This window comes from Trachymyrmex cornetzi, unplaced genomic scaffold (genome assembly GCF_001594075.2).
Source record: "Trachymyrmex cornetzi isolate Tcor2-1 unplaced genomic scaffold, Tcor1.1 scaffold627, whole genome shotgun sequence".
NCBI lineage: Eukaryota > Metazoa > Arthropoda > Insecta > Hymenoptera > Formicidae > Trachymyrmex > Trachymyrmex cornetzi.
The window spans coordinates 86043-101793 of NW_017299945.1; the positions used below are offsets into that span (position 1 = coordinate 86043).

Sequence of the window (15751 nt, forward strand, 5' to 3'; positions counted from 1 at the left end):
CCCCCCCCCCCCCCCTTGAAGAAATATAGAAGAGATTAGATGTGTAAATATTTAATATAAAAGAGGATAGAGAGAGCAATAACTTTTTTGATCGCTACAATATCATCCTATGCAATGTTATTTGTCGTTATTAATCTAATTTTTACTTCTTTCTTCTCACTCGAACATTCTTTAAATCCGAACAGCAGAAATACTCTTATTAGAAAATATTTCTAAAAATATTTTATACCAGGAAAAAAATTAATGAAAATTCCATGCGCGCCAATCGATCTATTACATCGCTCTTGCGAATATTCATTATTATATTATTCGAAAAGCAGGTCAAAGTAAGGCACATTCATCTCCGGAGTTCGTCCATCCGCGTTCTTCCGATGGATGTCTGTAATTATAAGTTTGTGTAATTCTAGTTGTAGGATAACAGCATTAAAGAGAAGTTAGGAACCGGTGGGCCGCGCGATCATTCTCTCTAACGCGATTGATCGATAATTAAAAATTAAAACCCGTGGCATCGAAATATGTTTAAGAATGATGTGAGAATTAGTTTTATTAAAGCTATATATTAAAATTCTTAAATATATTCGATGTTCGTAAATTATTTGTGCTGTAATCATATTAACCACAATATCATTATTCTCGTTATTAATAGATACCATTTATCATTATTCGCGCGTTATCGACAAATTTGCAAACTTTTCATGTAATGCAATTTAATGAATATAATTATTGCATAGGTTGACGAAATTAATTCGATAGCCAATCAAGTTCTTTATAACGTCATATCGATTGTCGTTATTTTTAATTTTATTTGTGCACAATTTATTTTTGTAGCTATTAAATGTTCCGTGAAATTTTTGAATTTTGTTAACTTTGACTTGTTACAAATTAAATATATATTATCCTCTTAATGAAAAGTTTACCTCAAATTAGCTTTAATGGACGTTATTCTATCTTTTACTCAAAAGCTTGCTTTGCTAAAGCTTTTTGACGTTAAATGTTAAATAACTCTTCAATTAGACCATGGCTTAAATGTTCGCAAACGCGAAATTGGTTTCAATTTTGTCAAATTACACGTCGCTAAAGTTATATCAATGTAGCCCCTCACGAAACATCCAGTGTACTGTATCTCTTTCTTCCCCCCCCCCCCCCCCCTCTCTCTCTCTCTCTCTCTCTCTCTCTTCTGCATGACGTTCGTGCATTTTACCGATTAATTTACAGCGCGCGTAATCTAATTTGCAACTATTATTCACAACAACGCTCGCACGCGTCATCGTTATCATTGTTAACTGGAATTCCTCGTTTATCTGTGGCATATCGCGTTACCGCGCAGCTGACACGCGATACCTGCTTATAGCGCAATACTTGCAACATACGTACATATATATATACATATATGTGTGTGTGTGTGTGTGTGTGTGTGTGTGTGTGTGTACGTACGTTGCTTTCAGAATAGGGAGCGAACGAGGGAGAGAGCGCTGAAGACAAATATCAGCGTAATTCTGGGAGCGCGAGAGGCGTTTCGACGGAAATGCCGCGCGACAGGCGCGTCTAGTGCTGCAGGTGAAACCGATTCGTATAATAGTTTCACGTCGCGCATTATGTATAATATACATACATACGCGCGACGGGCATTATCGATGACCAGGCTATGGCCGATTGGTAACTGACTGTGAATAATCTCAGCCGCCACGATATTGTCCCTATAGGATAGATTGGAGTATCCATCCTTTATACACCCCTCAGGCATCACGCCCGGCTATCTGAAGACCGTGCTCAACAGATTCGGTCACGTGAACAAGGTCTGCCTGAGAGCCCTCCTGCTGGACTGTCAAGGGTTGTTGGATTTACCCGAGATGAGTCTTTATCAGCTTTTTATGGTTGCCGGTTTATTGGAGTATAAAGAGTACTGTGATTTTTATCGATTTCTCGCGGTCGCCTGTGGATTTTTAGGAAATGTGAGTTATAAGCGTCACTGGCGGAACAATATCTCTTTATAGCGTATTTCGATTGTGTCTGATATTGGGATTGGAGAACATGATGGATTTTTCTCTCGGTTTTTTTGTTTTTCGTGAAAATATCGCATTTTTTTTTTTCCAGAAATATTGCTTTTTATCAATCCATTAGCATGCATCATTGTTACGTTATGCTTTGTAACATAATACACATATATTGGAAATATCTGTTATTGTGTGTGGAAAGATACATTTTTATTTAATATTTGTGAGAATTTCTTAAACATAAAATTACAACTAACTTTATTTTATTATTAAATTAAAAAAATATTTAATTTGTATTTTTATTTATTATACGGATTGAAAAAATATAAATGAATTATTATACACACATATTCAGTAATGGTATTATATAACAAAATGGAAAATGGAGTATTATTGGCTAGTATGTGTTGCTGTAAAATTTTATACTGTGAAAGTTACAATTAGAACAACTAAAAATGTGATAGCGATATTTACCGGATACCAATTTATATGAACAACGTCTGTCAACTTTTTAACTTTTAACATAACAGTAATAATAGAAGAGCCATTAAGTGTATTGGACATTCACGATAATAAAATAATTCGGAATCACGATTGATTAAAAGATGCACTAATGCCTTGCTACATCATGTGCATTACAATTGATATTGTTTAATCCTTTTGCGAGAAATAAAAGATAAAATTTTCAACGAGAGAAAACAGAATTATTAACAAACAGATGAAATATTTGTCCGGATTTTTCACTCTCGACACATATATCGGCAAAATATAAAATATGTTAGAAATATAAAAAAAGCTTTTGAAATTTTTACATTTAACAGACATTCTAAAATAAATGCAGCTTCTTTTCTGCGTTTTTGTACAGTAGTATATAGTCTTACGTTTACGTTAAAAGAATTTAATCAATTTGGAATTAAGTGAACGTCATCATCAGAGTCCGGTTGTGGTTATAACTTACGCTATGTGTTACGACCGCTCTATCTAGAATCTTCTCGAGACGATGATATACGTATGCGAGTTACTAACGCACGAGCCGGAAGGCGGCTCGGCCATGATACCCTTGAGGATTTTCCTGGATCTCTACGGATATCTAGCGGATCTCGATTGCGGTGGCGAGCGTCGCAAAGCCGAGCGCGTCGATTCCCCATGTGACACGACAACGTCTGTCTCGAAGCCGTCGTCGTCCGGCACGATCGATTTGACGATGAGAGTTCACAGCTGCGAGTTCGCAGCGGAAAAGGTATCAGTCAGTCGCAGCATTTCTCTTCCGGTTAAATAATTCCGGTTAAATATCTGAGACGCGACTCTCGTTTACTAATGGGATAATCTTTCGTTTTATCCCATTGGATTGTGAAAAAAAATTGCTTCGGCGTTAATGAGATAGTTCTGGGATGTCCTATTTTTTCCACCGTCCGATATTTCTGTCAGAGGATTTGCAACTTTATTAAGAAATAGGTATAAGAGTCTCAATTGGAAGGAAATGTGTCCCAAAAGCTTGCAGAAAATTCACGAGAAGTGAGCACGTAGTGTCGTTTTCATAAAATTCAAAACTTATAACTGTGTAATGCAAAAAATATCGAGAACGTGCATCGCATTTGTCAAAGATTCCGTAATAATTCAGAATAATTCGTGTACCTATATTGTGTTTGATTGATACATATTATATACAGCACAAAGATATCTTCTCAGAAATAAGCAGCTCACACATATATTTATCAAAATCAAATCACATAGAGAATGAACTGCGCGATCCGTATCTAAATAGTGTATCAAATGTGGTCGACGATAATGAGAGAGAGAGGGACCGTGGGAGACGGCCAATCTCATTCTCTCTCCCATTACACCATTGAATGGAAAGAGATAGAAATGGCCGTCTGCCACGGTCCTTCTCTCTCATCCTTATCGACCATTTTGGCACACGGATCGCGCAGTCCATTCTCTATGTCTTTGATCAAAATGATATAAATAGACTTGACTCTCTTATATATGGTTAGCATGATTCCAAGCAGATTTGACATTTATTTATAACTCATGCAAGTACTATAGTGGAGCTATTTAGATTAAAGCACACATAATGTGTACTTTAACCGAGCGCTACATTATATAGTTTTGTGGATATAATTATAACAAAGTTATGACCGTCTTTCTCTGAAGAGAACAATGCAAACCGGTTCATGTATGTCTGCATATTTTATAATGATTTAATAATTACAAGGTGCATTTTCATTTATTCGGTATATATTTAAAAGGAAACTTTATCGTTATGACACAAATTCACCTTTATTAATTATAATATAATTTAGCAATATTTAAATAACTGATTAATTAAGGCATTAATATGACATGCTAATAATTCTCTATTTTGACGCATAAATATTAAATTGATACATACATTTAGTATTATGCTAAAATAAATAGATCGCAATATACGTTGGACTCGTGATATGGAAGTTACAGTTGGGAAATTACAGGCATGTAATAACGCGCGCGTGATGAGTAAAATTTAATAAATTTTCCGAGTAAAATTTTGCCAATAAGCCTGCGTATGCGCGAGTAAGCTGCTTTTGCCGTACAATATCCACTCTGGACTGCTAACTACTTCTCATTACAAGCAGTGCTGCATATTTCATATACGCATTTGCGTTTCGGACTCGCTTTTCGGAGCAAGCGCAAAATTAACCGGTTCACATGAAGATTACGGAAAATATTAACAACTCCGCGTAACTTTGTACGGAAGTGACTTGGATATTTCTGAATTAATGCATCGTGATCGTGGACTTTACGCTGTACGCAGCACCACGATAATATAAGAAGATTATTATCCACGCTATATAAAGTACATGCGTTAAATTAAATTGCGAATATTAAACACATGTATTGGAATATACATATATTTGATAAGATATTAATTTTTTTAGTATTTGTATATACGCTTCTGAAAATAGTTTATGAAGATTTTATTGGATATTTTATAGAAATTTTATAATTTTTCGATAACATTAGCGTATCGTTAGTATAATCTTGAAATTTTGGCAGTATTACTCTCTAAATCTAAATCAGTGAATAGTCACTAATTACCCAGTGGCATACCTAGCACCCGATGATCAGTGAAGGTCAACTAATAAAAGGAAGAATATTAATTTGAGCATTAATAACCAAAATACTGATATTTGCATATTAATTTCAATCTTTCAATACCATATTCATTGAATTTAAGCACTAAAACAAGGTTAGTTAGATCACATAACAAAGATTAGCTGGGTTAGGCATCTCACATTTAATTCACTAATCACTAATTACCAGTGGCATACTTGGCACACTGATATCAGTGATTATCCACTGATTCAGATTTAGAGAGTAGAATTAAAATAAAATCAAATTTTGTCAAGTACAAACTTCAATTACATTCATCATTTTTTAACGAGAATGTGTTGACTTAAATATTAAATGTGATAATTGGAATTAATGCATCGCAAAGGATCATCATTAGCTTTGTCGAAATTACGTTAAATCGGGACAGATAATTTCCGTCTGTCTACATCTCGAGATATTTCGGCTTTATTGGTTGATCGACTCGTATTCAATCAAGCACATATCAGGAAGAGACGCGAGACGCTCTGATGAGGATGTTTACGGGAAAGCACCTCGCGAAAAGCGACCTTCGAAAAGCTTCGAGATCTTGAAAGATTATGGGGATGACCCGGAGCACTCCGACATCGACATAGTGTTGGCGAGACAGTCTGTCGCCAGCGATAAAACCGAAATTGAGATCGAATCGATTGATGGTCACGTTTTCCGAGGAGGGACGAGCGAGGTACGTCGCCGGGCATGCTGGGAAAACGCCGGAAAAACGATCAGTCACTTTGAATTTTGTGACCGGGCGATTACGTCGTAAAATATCCCACCAATATTTTCGATCTGTGAAAAGTATAGACTTTGATCTCGATAAATGTACTCTTTGTATACCTAATGATAATACGTGTAAATAAGTAACGTGTTTAAATGTTTTTAAATACTTGAAGATCTTTTGAGAGTGCAATCTATATGTAAAAATTTTTATTTTATTTTATTTTTTTTATTTAACCATTTATTTACTAAACAGCGAATATACTGTGTGCGAAATTTAAGCGATTTTACCGTTATACGTCGTTTATTAATTGTCTTGATGAAAGGTCGAATATTTGTTTAGCCAGCGGTCGAGACGAAGTTTAAACATGTCACTCCTTCGATCATTGATCACATCGAACATAATGGCGATACTAGTAGCGTTGTCGTGCGAGAGACAACTGATGATCCATTCGAGTTTAACTCTGAGAGCGAGGAGAGAGTCGTGAGGGAAGCGATTGATTGTGAAACTACGACTACTTGGATCGATCTTAAAAACTCGTCGGAGACCTGCCGATGCCGCAGCGAACCTGAAAGCGACCAGACGCCACCGCCCGATCCGCTGAAAGAGTTCCTGAAGAGGATGCGGGCGGAGATGGAAGCGGGTCGTCTGGAAACAATCTTCCGGGTATCTGGAATTGGTCCGCCGGTGTCATCCGAGCGTGTAACAGCTGTTGGATTGTGGCTGGCGGACTGTGCGCGTCGTCAAGAGGGTCTGGTCGGCCCGCGTAATATCCGCCACTTTCTCTGCCCGAATCTCGATGATATTCTAGAGTGTGATTGCACCTAACTATTGCAGAACGTTTTATTACAGCAATGTCGTTTTCGCGATCAGTCATCAAAGTGATTTTTTATATATCACAATATCTTTTTATAATATTACTCATATTGTACACACTCGTATATGAAGAATAATAAAGAGAGTAAGATCTAAAAGCTTCTCAATGTTGAAAAATATCATTCATATCTCTTATTAGAAATAAAAAATTATTACATTAAATATAATCACACAATTGTTATATTCTAGCGTCATATCACAATCTTAATAATTTCGTTGTATCGAAAAAATAATAAGTTCAATCCACTTTTTATATGACATTTGTAATTATCACATATAATATACGAATTAGTTTTCTATTACAGAGTATCTGAGTTGCGTTTCATTTTGTTCATCAACACATCATCGGTGTTGTATAATTGCCTTTGATTTGTAATTATGCATATGGTTGTGGTTGATACATCATGATACAATATCGAATATTTATCTCTGGTGACAATTATTATTATCGTAAAAGAACGAATAAAGCTACAGTAGCTTGTGAAAAACACGCGCAACGTTAAATTATGTATCGTTCCATCATTCACAATTTTATGTTTATTCGTATTTCTGTCTTGTTACACGTATGAGAGATGTACTAATGGAGCAAACAAGTAATAGAAGAAAAGTAATAGATTCTCCGGTGACGAGACAGAAATACACGTATAAAATCTATCTCCTTCAGAATCGGAAGTGATCGATATTCTTCGGAGGGTCTCTGTTATTTTCCATAACCGCCTGTTCCAACATGCGTTTTGTCAATTCGTCGTATCGACTATACCATATCGGCAACAACAACTCGGCAATCGATTATTGGTTGAGTTATTATTGGTATCACGGTTTGCACAATATTGACGTATGCCGGTCAGCTCCAGGGTTCATAACCCACTCACTCTACTCGCGCCCACCTCTTCTAGCCCTATGGGATTTACTTTGATATCAAACACTATCACACGATCGCGCTATCGAAACAAACAGTGTACGACAAGCACGTGCCATTGAGTGTACTGCATTCACTTTAAGGGTGGCGCAAATGGAGACTGTCACTCTCGCCACTTCGACTACGGGGAAAAAATCCAGTCGAAGCTACACAGAGGCTGGCTGATGAAGTTTCGTTTGTTTTCAAGATGAGAGTATCCATTTAAATTCTGCATCCGAACTTCCTCTATGGAGATGTTTGCTTATATAGAAATGCTATTTCTGAAACATCTATTTTTGGTGCGTCACGAAAAATAAAACATTCTCATCCTGAAAATAAATTTTTCAAATTTCTTCGTATGATTTGGTTGATAGAACGCAATTTTTACCGAAATTCGTATATGATTATTCATTGATTGATCTCATTAGCGGTGAATGAACTTTGGATTAGTACTCGTCGTTTAGGTAGTCATTCTCTAATTTATTTTTAGACTGTCAACGTTTATTATATAATAAAGAAAGATAACTTGCCAAGTCTTTATATCTTTGTCGAGTAAATAATTGTGTATGATATTTAAGTAATTTTATTTTGTTCAACGACACATAGTACATTTTTTCTTTTCAATACACGCGATTGTTGATTTATCCCTATTTCTCTAAAAAATTAGATTTAGCTTTAACTGTATTAAAGATTATCGCGCAAACTTCGCCATTATTTGTGTGGCGTTCTTTTTTTGGACATGTCAAAGGAAACCTTGATAATTTTCTCTTTAGAACTTGGTTTTGTTATCTTGAAGCAGATTAATTCTATCGCAGGAAATGCAAATGTCCACGGTACAACGCAATAGTTGCCTGTTTCGTACGCCAAGCGTAACCCGAGCGATTAGATGGCTTAAAAACGAAATGGAGCGCAAGGACGTAGGTTCTCGTTATACTAAATATAAAAGGGAATCGTTTTTTCTACCTTCGTTAGAACGACAGAAGGATTTCGTCGCGATGACTTCGACTATTGTGCTGTTTTCCGTGCTTTTATTACTATCCCAGAATATCCGCGGATGGCATATCGCGTTTCCGAACAACAGTGAGATCGTCAACAATGAACTTCGCGAAACGTTCCAACCAGCTTTTATATTTCCAGGTAGGATTTATTCAAGATATGCAATCATATGTACAATTCTATTTAACAAAAAAGTTTGCGATATCAGAAATAAAAATTCGTACAATATACGATTAGGACAAGATAATTCATTTTGTTCGTATTTGATAGGATATGTTAAAAAACTGTATTAACTCTTTTTTTATTCATGGAACTTTTTGAGAATTTTTGTCATTTGTTTAAATTTTTATCAGGGACCAAATGGTGCGGCAGTGGTGATATAGCGGATGGCCCGGACGATTTGGGAGTATTTGCAATGACTGATGCATGTTGTCGTGAACATGATAATTGCAAAGATATAATCCAACCGATAGAGACTAAGCATGGCTTGACCAATTCTGCTTTTTACACGAGGTGAATCTGTTCTCTGGAACAATATTTTTTACGTCAATCTTTCTATTTAACAAGATGATAAATTAAAACTGAAATATTACTTGAATTTTGTTGAAAATTCTTATATTCTTAATTTTTCCTGCAAAATGCATCAAGAAACGCAAAGGTCAAAGTTCATTGATCTTTGATATCTTCGAATCTTTGGCATCTATACTTAGTATATGGATATTTTTATACATGGATATTATACGTGTGTGTGTGTTGCGCGCGCTATTATTTTTATAAAAGCGTATTAATTTAATAATCGTATAATAAAACATACTGTTTACTAGCGTGTGTTGCACTATACCAATGTATAAGAACATATAGAGTAGAATCGGGTTTTGGGTATTATGAGCACTGCAAATAATATGAGCACCCTTTATATTTCTGTAACGGTTGATACTATTATAGTAGTGCCAACTGTTGTAAAAAGATGCATCTGTCTTCGCGACATTCCAATATGCTGCGAAGTTTGATCTAAATTTATGTCGGATATTTATCATATTAAATAAGTAGGTACGCAATTTTTTTATTTCTTACGTTTTTTCCTCTAACTTCATAAGGTCCCCAATCTACATTGAGATAAGATATTTTGTTCTGCATGTTAATATTTGTAAAGTAAATAATGTTGAGTAAACAATATTTTAACTTCATAAAGTCCCGAGACCATTATTGATTTATTAGATACGGGAGTTTTTCGAACAGATATGCATGATCGTCTGTATTATGAGCATTTTCATTATTCCTTATCGTACACTGAAAAAAAAGTCTGGCGAGGGGTCAACCACTGTGGTAATCAATTTTTTTAGAAATATATTGCGACAGTACGGTAACAAAACAGGCAATGCTAGCAGTAGTAGTACTAGCAATACGCTAGTAATATGCTAGCAATACATAGCAGTATATAGCAATACATTAACAATATTTGGCAATATTGCGCGCAATAGGTGGCAATGCATAGGATAACAATATTAACATAGCAATGTTAGCAATAAAGCGTATTGTATTGCCATAATTAGCAATCACTGTTACACATTAGCGTACATTTTTTTAGTAGTGGTTGACCCCCTTCGAGTTCGGTAATAGCTATTAAATGTATGGTGAAATAATGCCAATCAAATGTTTCATATACATGTATATTTCAATCTTTCATTTTTGCATGATTTCTTACAAAAAATTTCCTGTACTCATGTTACCCCTATATAATGATACTCATGTTAGCCTACCCAGAGGATAATATGTGAGCACTGGGCGAGTAATAAGAGCACCCATTACCATTTCAACATTTGTATTAAAACAACCAATTTCAATACCAAGATACATAAAATATCAAATGGTATGCATAAGATTTTTTTTATTCTTCAGTGTGCTAGATATATCAAAACGTTTCCTTAAGGTGCTCATAATACCCGATCCCTTGTCCTATATGCTTCTTTTTTTAGCAATACACGTAATCTATCATAGTTATTTTGTATTGCATGAATACGCGATCATGTTACACGTATCGATAACCACTGGAAGCATAGTTGAACATTTAAATGCAATATACATAGACTTTTTACATGTTGAATACAAAGTATCTAAAAAACGAAAAAAAAAATATTATTAATATTTTGTTTTCTTAATGAGAGGGGCACGAGTATTTTTTGTCTCTGCGCATTATTATGTGTCGCAGTGATATCATTTTGTCATGCGGAAAGATTTAGTAGCAATTGTAGAAGAAAGTCAATGGACTAGTCCGCAGTAGTGAGTCTGTTGTACAATTTCACGCAACTAGAACAATTACCAAGTTTCGTGCGTGTCTTGCTATAGTTGCGGTTGACGTTTGACGTTGATATACGACATTGCGCATTATTACAAACTTGGTATATTAATTACGTAGGCAATTTTTTACGATGTGCGATAGGATGGAAAAAAGCGTTTTTAAAAGCTTGCTTTATAATACATTAAAAACTATGTATTGTTACTGGGTCAGTAATTTGAAGCTATTGCAAAGATATCCAATATTCACGTTAACTGGAATGTCAGTATAGAATATAATTTTATGAAAAACATTAAAATATTAAATAACCCTTTTGCGGAAAAAAAATAACGAAATATTGATCTTTTATTAATCCTAATAAAAAAAATAAAAAAAATAACAGCAGTATATGCGAAAAGATATACACAAAAGAATGTTGTCCCAAAAAAAAATGGCAAAAAAATCAATCGGACTTTAGTGATTGTTGATTTCTATTAGCGTTTTAAGATGTAAAATAAAACCAAAGCTATAGAACAAGAGTGGACTAAGCTCGTAATTTGTAAGCTGTACTTTAGACACACGGCTAAGTGTTTAAGTAGACTTTTTCCTTATGTTCATTCTTATTTTAAATCCCACGAGTACGATCTTAAATCCCCGTTACGATCTTATTCTTATTTTTCAATTTTAAAACACTTTTTCTAAACATTACCATTCCCCGTGTTCTTACAATCCTATAAGTAAGCTTAAATTGAAATGAAGCGAGGTCGCTTTTTGTAGCAAGTAATCTGATAAAGGATCGTGAAATGTGCAAAATCAGGCTACACTGTTCGTGCGACGAGAGGTTCTACGATTGTCTCCACAGCTCGGAGGAACTCGTTAGCGCAAAGGTTGGCTTCCTCTACTTCAGCGTGTTAGACACGAAGTGCTTCCGCGAAGACTATCCCATCGTCGGCTGCAAACGCCATTCACTGTGAGTCGTAAACGTATTAGAGCTTCGCGAATAGCGAGTCGATACTCGATTTTCAAATGGGTCAGGTATTTGCGAGAGATTCATCGATTTTCTCACTCACGATTCTATTTAATACGCATATATACGGATCGTATTCAGTCAGTTTTATTGTTTCCTGATCGCATATTCCGATATGTGTTGCATCGGGAATTACATCCGTGTAAATAGTTAAATACACATTTTTCGCTTGAAATTGAATCTGCGTAATATTCAGTGGCAAAGTATTTATGTTTTCTTTATTTCCAATACTTGTTGTGTATACATTCCCGATGTGCGATGTATATTATTATTGGAAATGTAAAAAAATTTTATATACACATACTGTGTAGATTATAATTGGAAAAAGCGGCGAGTATTATCGCGAGTACTGGAAACTTTTAAGAACGACGATGTGCTAACGATCTCTTGGCAGCATTCCTAGACGTTGTTTGGAGTACGAGCTGGACGAAAGCCAACCGAAGATGTATCAGTGGTTCGACGTACCCACGTATTTTCAAAACGACCACCGAATGGTGATGGCCGATCGTCATATTCGATCACTCGATTCCGGCACTTCATTCGCAGGCCGATAGGAATCTATTTTGTGGAACCGCCGACCACTGGAGGAAACGTCATACGCGTGTAAAGCCATATAAATTCGCAATCGACCAGTCCTGTCAACGTAGTTAAATAAGCGTCAATAAAACCACTTTGCGAACGCTTTATTCTTGCTGTCTCTCTCTCCTTTCTTTTACATCCCGCCTTAAATGCGCGTTAGAATTCTGATATGCATTAAATATGCGGAAAATGCGTATATATGTGTGCGCAAGAATACGGGTCGATTCGATTACGTAGTTATGGATGATCCATATATAACAGTGGAAATTAAATAAGAGTCATTAAGCGTACCAATCAACAAATTGGCAAATTGGTAAAGCCGTCTCATTTTCGCGGTTGGATACATTAGTTTAATAAATGGCAAAAACATAAAGTGTATCGTATACATACTCATGTTTTTTAGCTATTTATTAAGAAGAAATAACCTTGTCTCTCACATCACTTGATATTTCTGCGATGATAAATGAATGTTTCAATGATAAATCGCAGACGTTATAACTTGTAACATGCACGCTAGGAAGATATTAGCACGAAAAGTACATAGTCGCAGCAATTAAACATTAGCAAAACAACATTTCTCTGAATTCATTATAACATTATCTGTTTCCGCCGTGCTTCACTCGCCTTACAATGTAGCAATAAGTCCTGTTGAGACCCCACTAAATCATTTCAACGTAATCGCCTGTTATCGGATCTGAAAAAGGAAAAGAAAAGAAAAGGAAAGAAAAAAAGAAACAGAAGCTGAAATACAAGCTACGTTAGCACGGGGAAGAAAACGAGAGGGTTGGTCCACGGGGCGCTGTGAGACGGGAGATAAGCGACGAGGGTCGAATCGGAAGTGGAAGGAAGAGGGAGCGGCTCGGTCTGGCTCGGCTCGGCTCGCTTCTCTCTTCTCGCCTCCTCTTCTCGCTTTTCCGAGGCTTTCCTCCATTTTACGCGAGGCCGTGCGGGCAGCTGGCGCTTACTCCGGGATTTGCTCGGAAATTTATGTCCGGATGGAGCGCAGCCGCGCCGTCCCTCGCGCGCCGCCAGCATCCTCCTACCTACCTACCTACCTACCACCGATTTACAACTTCTCCGCTCACCTGCGCCAACTTTCGGATGCGCGTGAGCGCGCGCCAGCTCTCCAACCCGGCGACTCCATTCTTCGACTCGCGTCGTGTACCATCGATGCGATAGGAAAAATTGTCGACTTCGCGTTGAAAACGCCGTGATTTATTACCGGAGAAATCGCGCACCGTCGCCGCGTCGCTATGTCGTTGAAGGCCAAGGCGCAACGTGGAGAACGACGGCAATATTTAAGAGCACGAGATACATACGGAATATTTGCGGAATTGAAAAATGATGAGTAGCGAAAGAGTATGAAATAAGTAAAGGATAACAGATGCTCAAAGATTAATTATAGTTGGTATAGTATTCTTAAAAATGTTTGAGAAATATAAAAATTTGAAGACTGCAATTTAGATAACTGTAGCTAACGAATTATAGATGCTACAGGTATAAACATTTACAATAGTTTTGTTGTTATGTGTGAATACACAAAAAGATTTCATTTATATATATGATACCTGTAAAATATCGGACTATGATCCAAACTATTCTGTGATTATATTTTATATTTCTACAAAAAAATAGTGTTCTACGTTATTAAATTAAACGCATTTAAGTTGTCAGTATGGAGATAGATGCTAATACATCATTGACAATTAACTAATTGTAAATTAGCAGAGTGTAACCAGCCAATTTTAACATAAGCAGACTGCGTGGAGACTTGCGTCTTTAATCATGTTGTTTCCTTTTATCTTTCCAGACGTGGCGGCATCAGTGGAGGTTCACTTTGAGAATAAGGACGGTGGATTCTTTTTGAAGCACATACCGCGGCAATATTACCCGTCCCGCGGCACGTCGGACACCATCCCGCCGCAATCTACAAGTGTATCGAATAATAACAACAACAATGCAGGAAGCGCGGTACCATCGCCGCCGCCTGGCTCCGTCCTCTCGATCGACAAGTTTACCGTCTTCCAGACGAGCGAGCCGGTATCGGTGCGGGCCACGTATGGGCCTTTCAGCACCAAACAGACCGTACCGGCGCGCTACATAGTCCCCGATCCATTGGACGCGCTGCCGGGACCAGAGACACGACGCAATCTCACGGCAGCAACGATCCTTGACGCGCAGGAGCTCGGCACTCGCCACCTGGATATGTCAGCTCACCTGGTGGGCAACAGCGTGCCGCGCGATTCGCCCGTGCTCAGGGTGCTCTTCCACGCCGGTAGCGAGGCCGGTGGTAGACGTCAACTGCTGATGGCGCGGCATCAGCGAGTCTGCGTGGTGTTGCACGCCAGCCTGGCCAGTCCATCACGGGGTAATGCAGCGAGTAGGAGCAGCAATGGTTACTCTTCCTCCTCTTCCTCCTCTTCGTCTTCATCATCTGCGCTTACGGCCGCCTGCAGCCCCGATGGCGAGAACGGCGTGTGTCTCGCGCAGATTACCATACCGGCCGATTGGTGGGCACCGTTACCGCCGCCCGATGCTTCCGGCCGTGTCAAGGTCGCCAAAAGTCTGCCGCGATTGATTCAAGTTGCTTACTCCGTGCTGGAACCGCGTACGGAGGAAGGAGGACTTGGTACCGGCAACGGTGGCGACAGTGTTGGTAGTGGTTCGGTCGATGCTACCGGCGAATCGGGATTCTGTAGACCCAGGGTACAAATACAGCCAGTTACTCCTCTAGGCCAAGTACCGCTCGCGCCCAACAAGGCAGATTACAAGGAACTCAGGGCGGATGATTCGTTGACGTTGCTGGTGCCGCACGGACCGCTCTATCCGAGATCCAGGCTGCACATCCCGGCCTTCCTACATCCCGTTAAGGTGACGGACTCGCGGCAGGAGCGACCGCCGTTGATCGTCGCGGTTTATTTAAGGTAAACAACTTGGCGAGCTTCTCGCAGAAATCTTGAGAAACGCGACAGTAAACTTCATCTATTTAGAAAGAGAGATACTTATCAAGATGTAATTATTACATCTTGTAAGCGATGGCTTACAACAAATTAGAAAGATTATAGTGGGAGATCGTCAAGCCGCTAACTTCTTTCCTTTGCTAGCTCTCTCTCGTTTTTACATAGTTATATAAAAAATATACATTAATCGATCGAAGGTAAATTCGTAAATTTTCGTCAATGTTAATTATAGGATCGCTGATGTTGAATAAACGCGCTTTAGAAATACGCAAATAAACTCGTGATTAGCGCCACGCCGG

General features: G+C 37.8%; 3 protein-coding genes across 4 annotated transcripts in view; all 3 read left to right on the forward strand.

Annotated features, from left to right (window-relative positions):
• The window catches only part of LOC108766817 (ropporin-1-like protein), a 7599-nt gene extending 930 nt beyond the window's left edge, over positions 1 to 6669 (forward strand). The window contains exons 2-5 of one of the 2 annotated variants that reach the window (XM_018516336.1): positions 1704 to 1952; positions 2980 to 3234; positions 5584 to 5808; positions 6184 to 6669. In XM_018516336.1, the coding sequence (XP_018371838.1) occupies positions 1704 to 1952; positions 2980 to 3234; positions 5584 to 5808; positions 6184 to 6669 (1215 nt within the window). The remainder of the gene's footprint in view (positions 1 to 1703; positions 1953 to 2979; positions 3235 to 5583; positions 5809 to 6183) is intronic. The other variant, XM_018516337.1, reaches the window with a different exon arrangement.
• dtn (transmembrane protein 132C dtn) overlaps positions 1 to 15751 on the forward strand; it is a 108634-nt gene that overhangs the window by 67142 nt on the left and 25741 nt on the right. The window contains exon 2 of the mRNA XM_018516321.1: positions 14303 to 15416. Coding sequence (XP_018371823.1) covers positions 14303 to 15416 — 1114 coding nt within the window. The remainder of the gene's footprint in view (positions 1 to 14302; positions 15417 to 15751) is intronic.
• Positions 8611 to 12540, forward strand: Pla2 (phospholipase A2). The gene is made up of 4 exons (XM_018516338.1): positions 8611 to 8752; positions 8965 to 9124; positions 11704 to 11856; positions 12308 to 12540. Exons 1-4 carry the CDS (start codon positions 8611 to 8613, stop codon positions 12465 to 12467), a joined length of 615 nt encoding a protein of 204 aa, XP_018371840.1. The 3' UTR covers positions 12468 to 12540.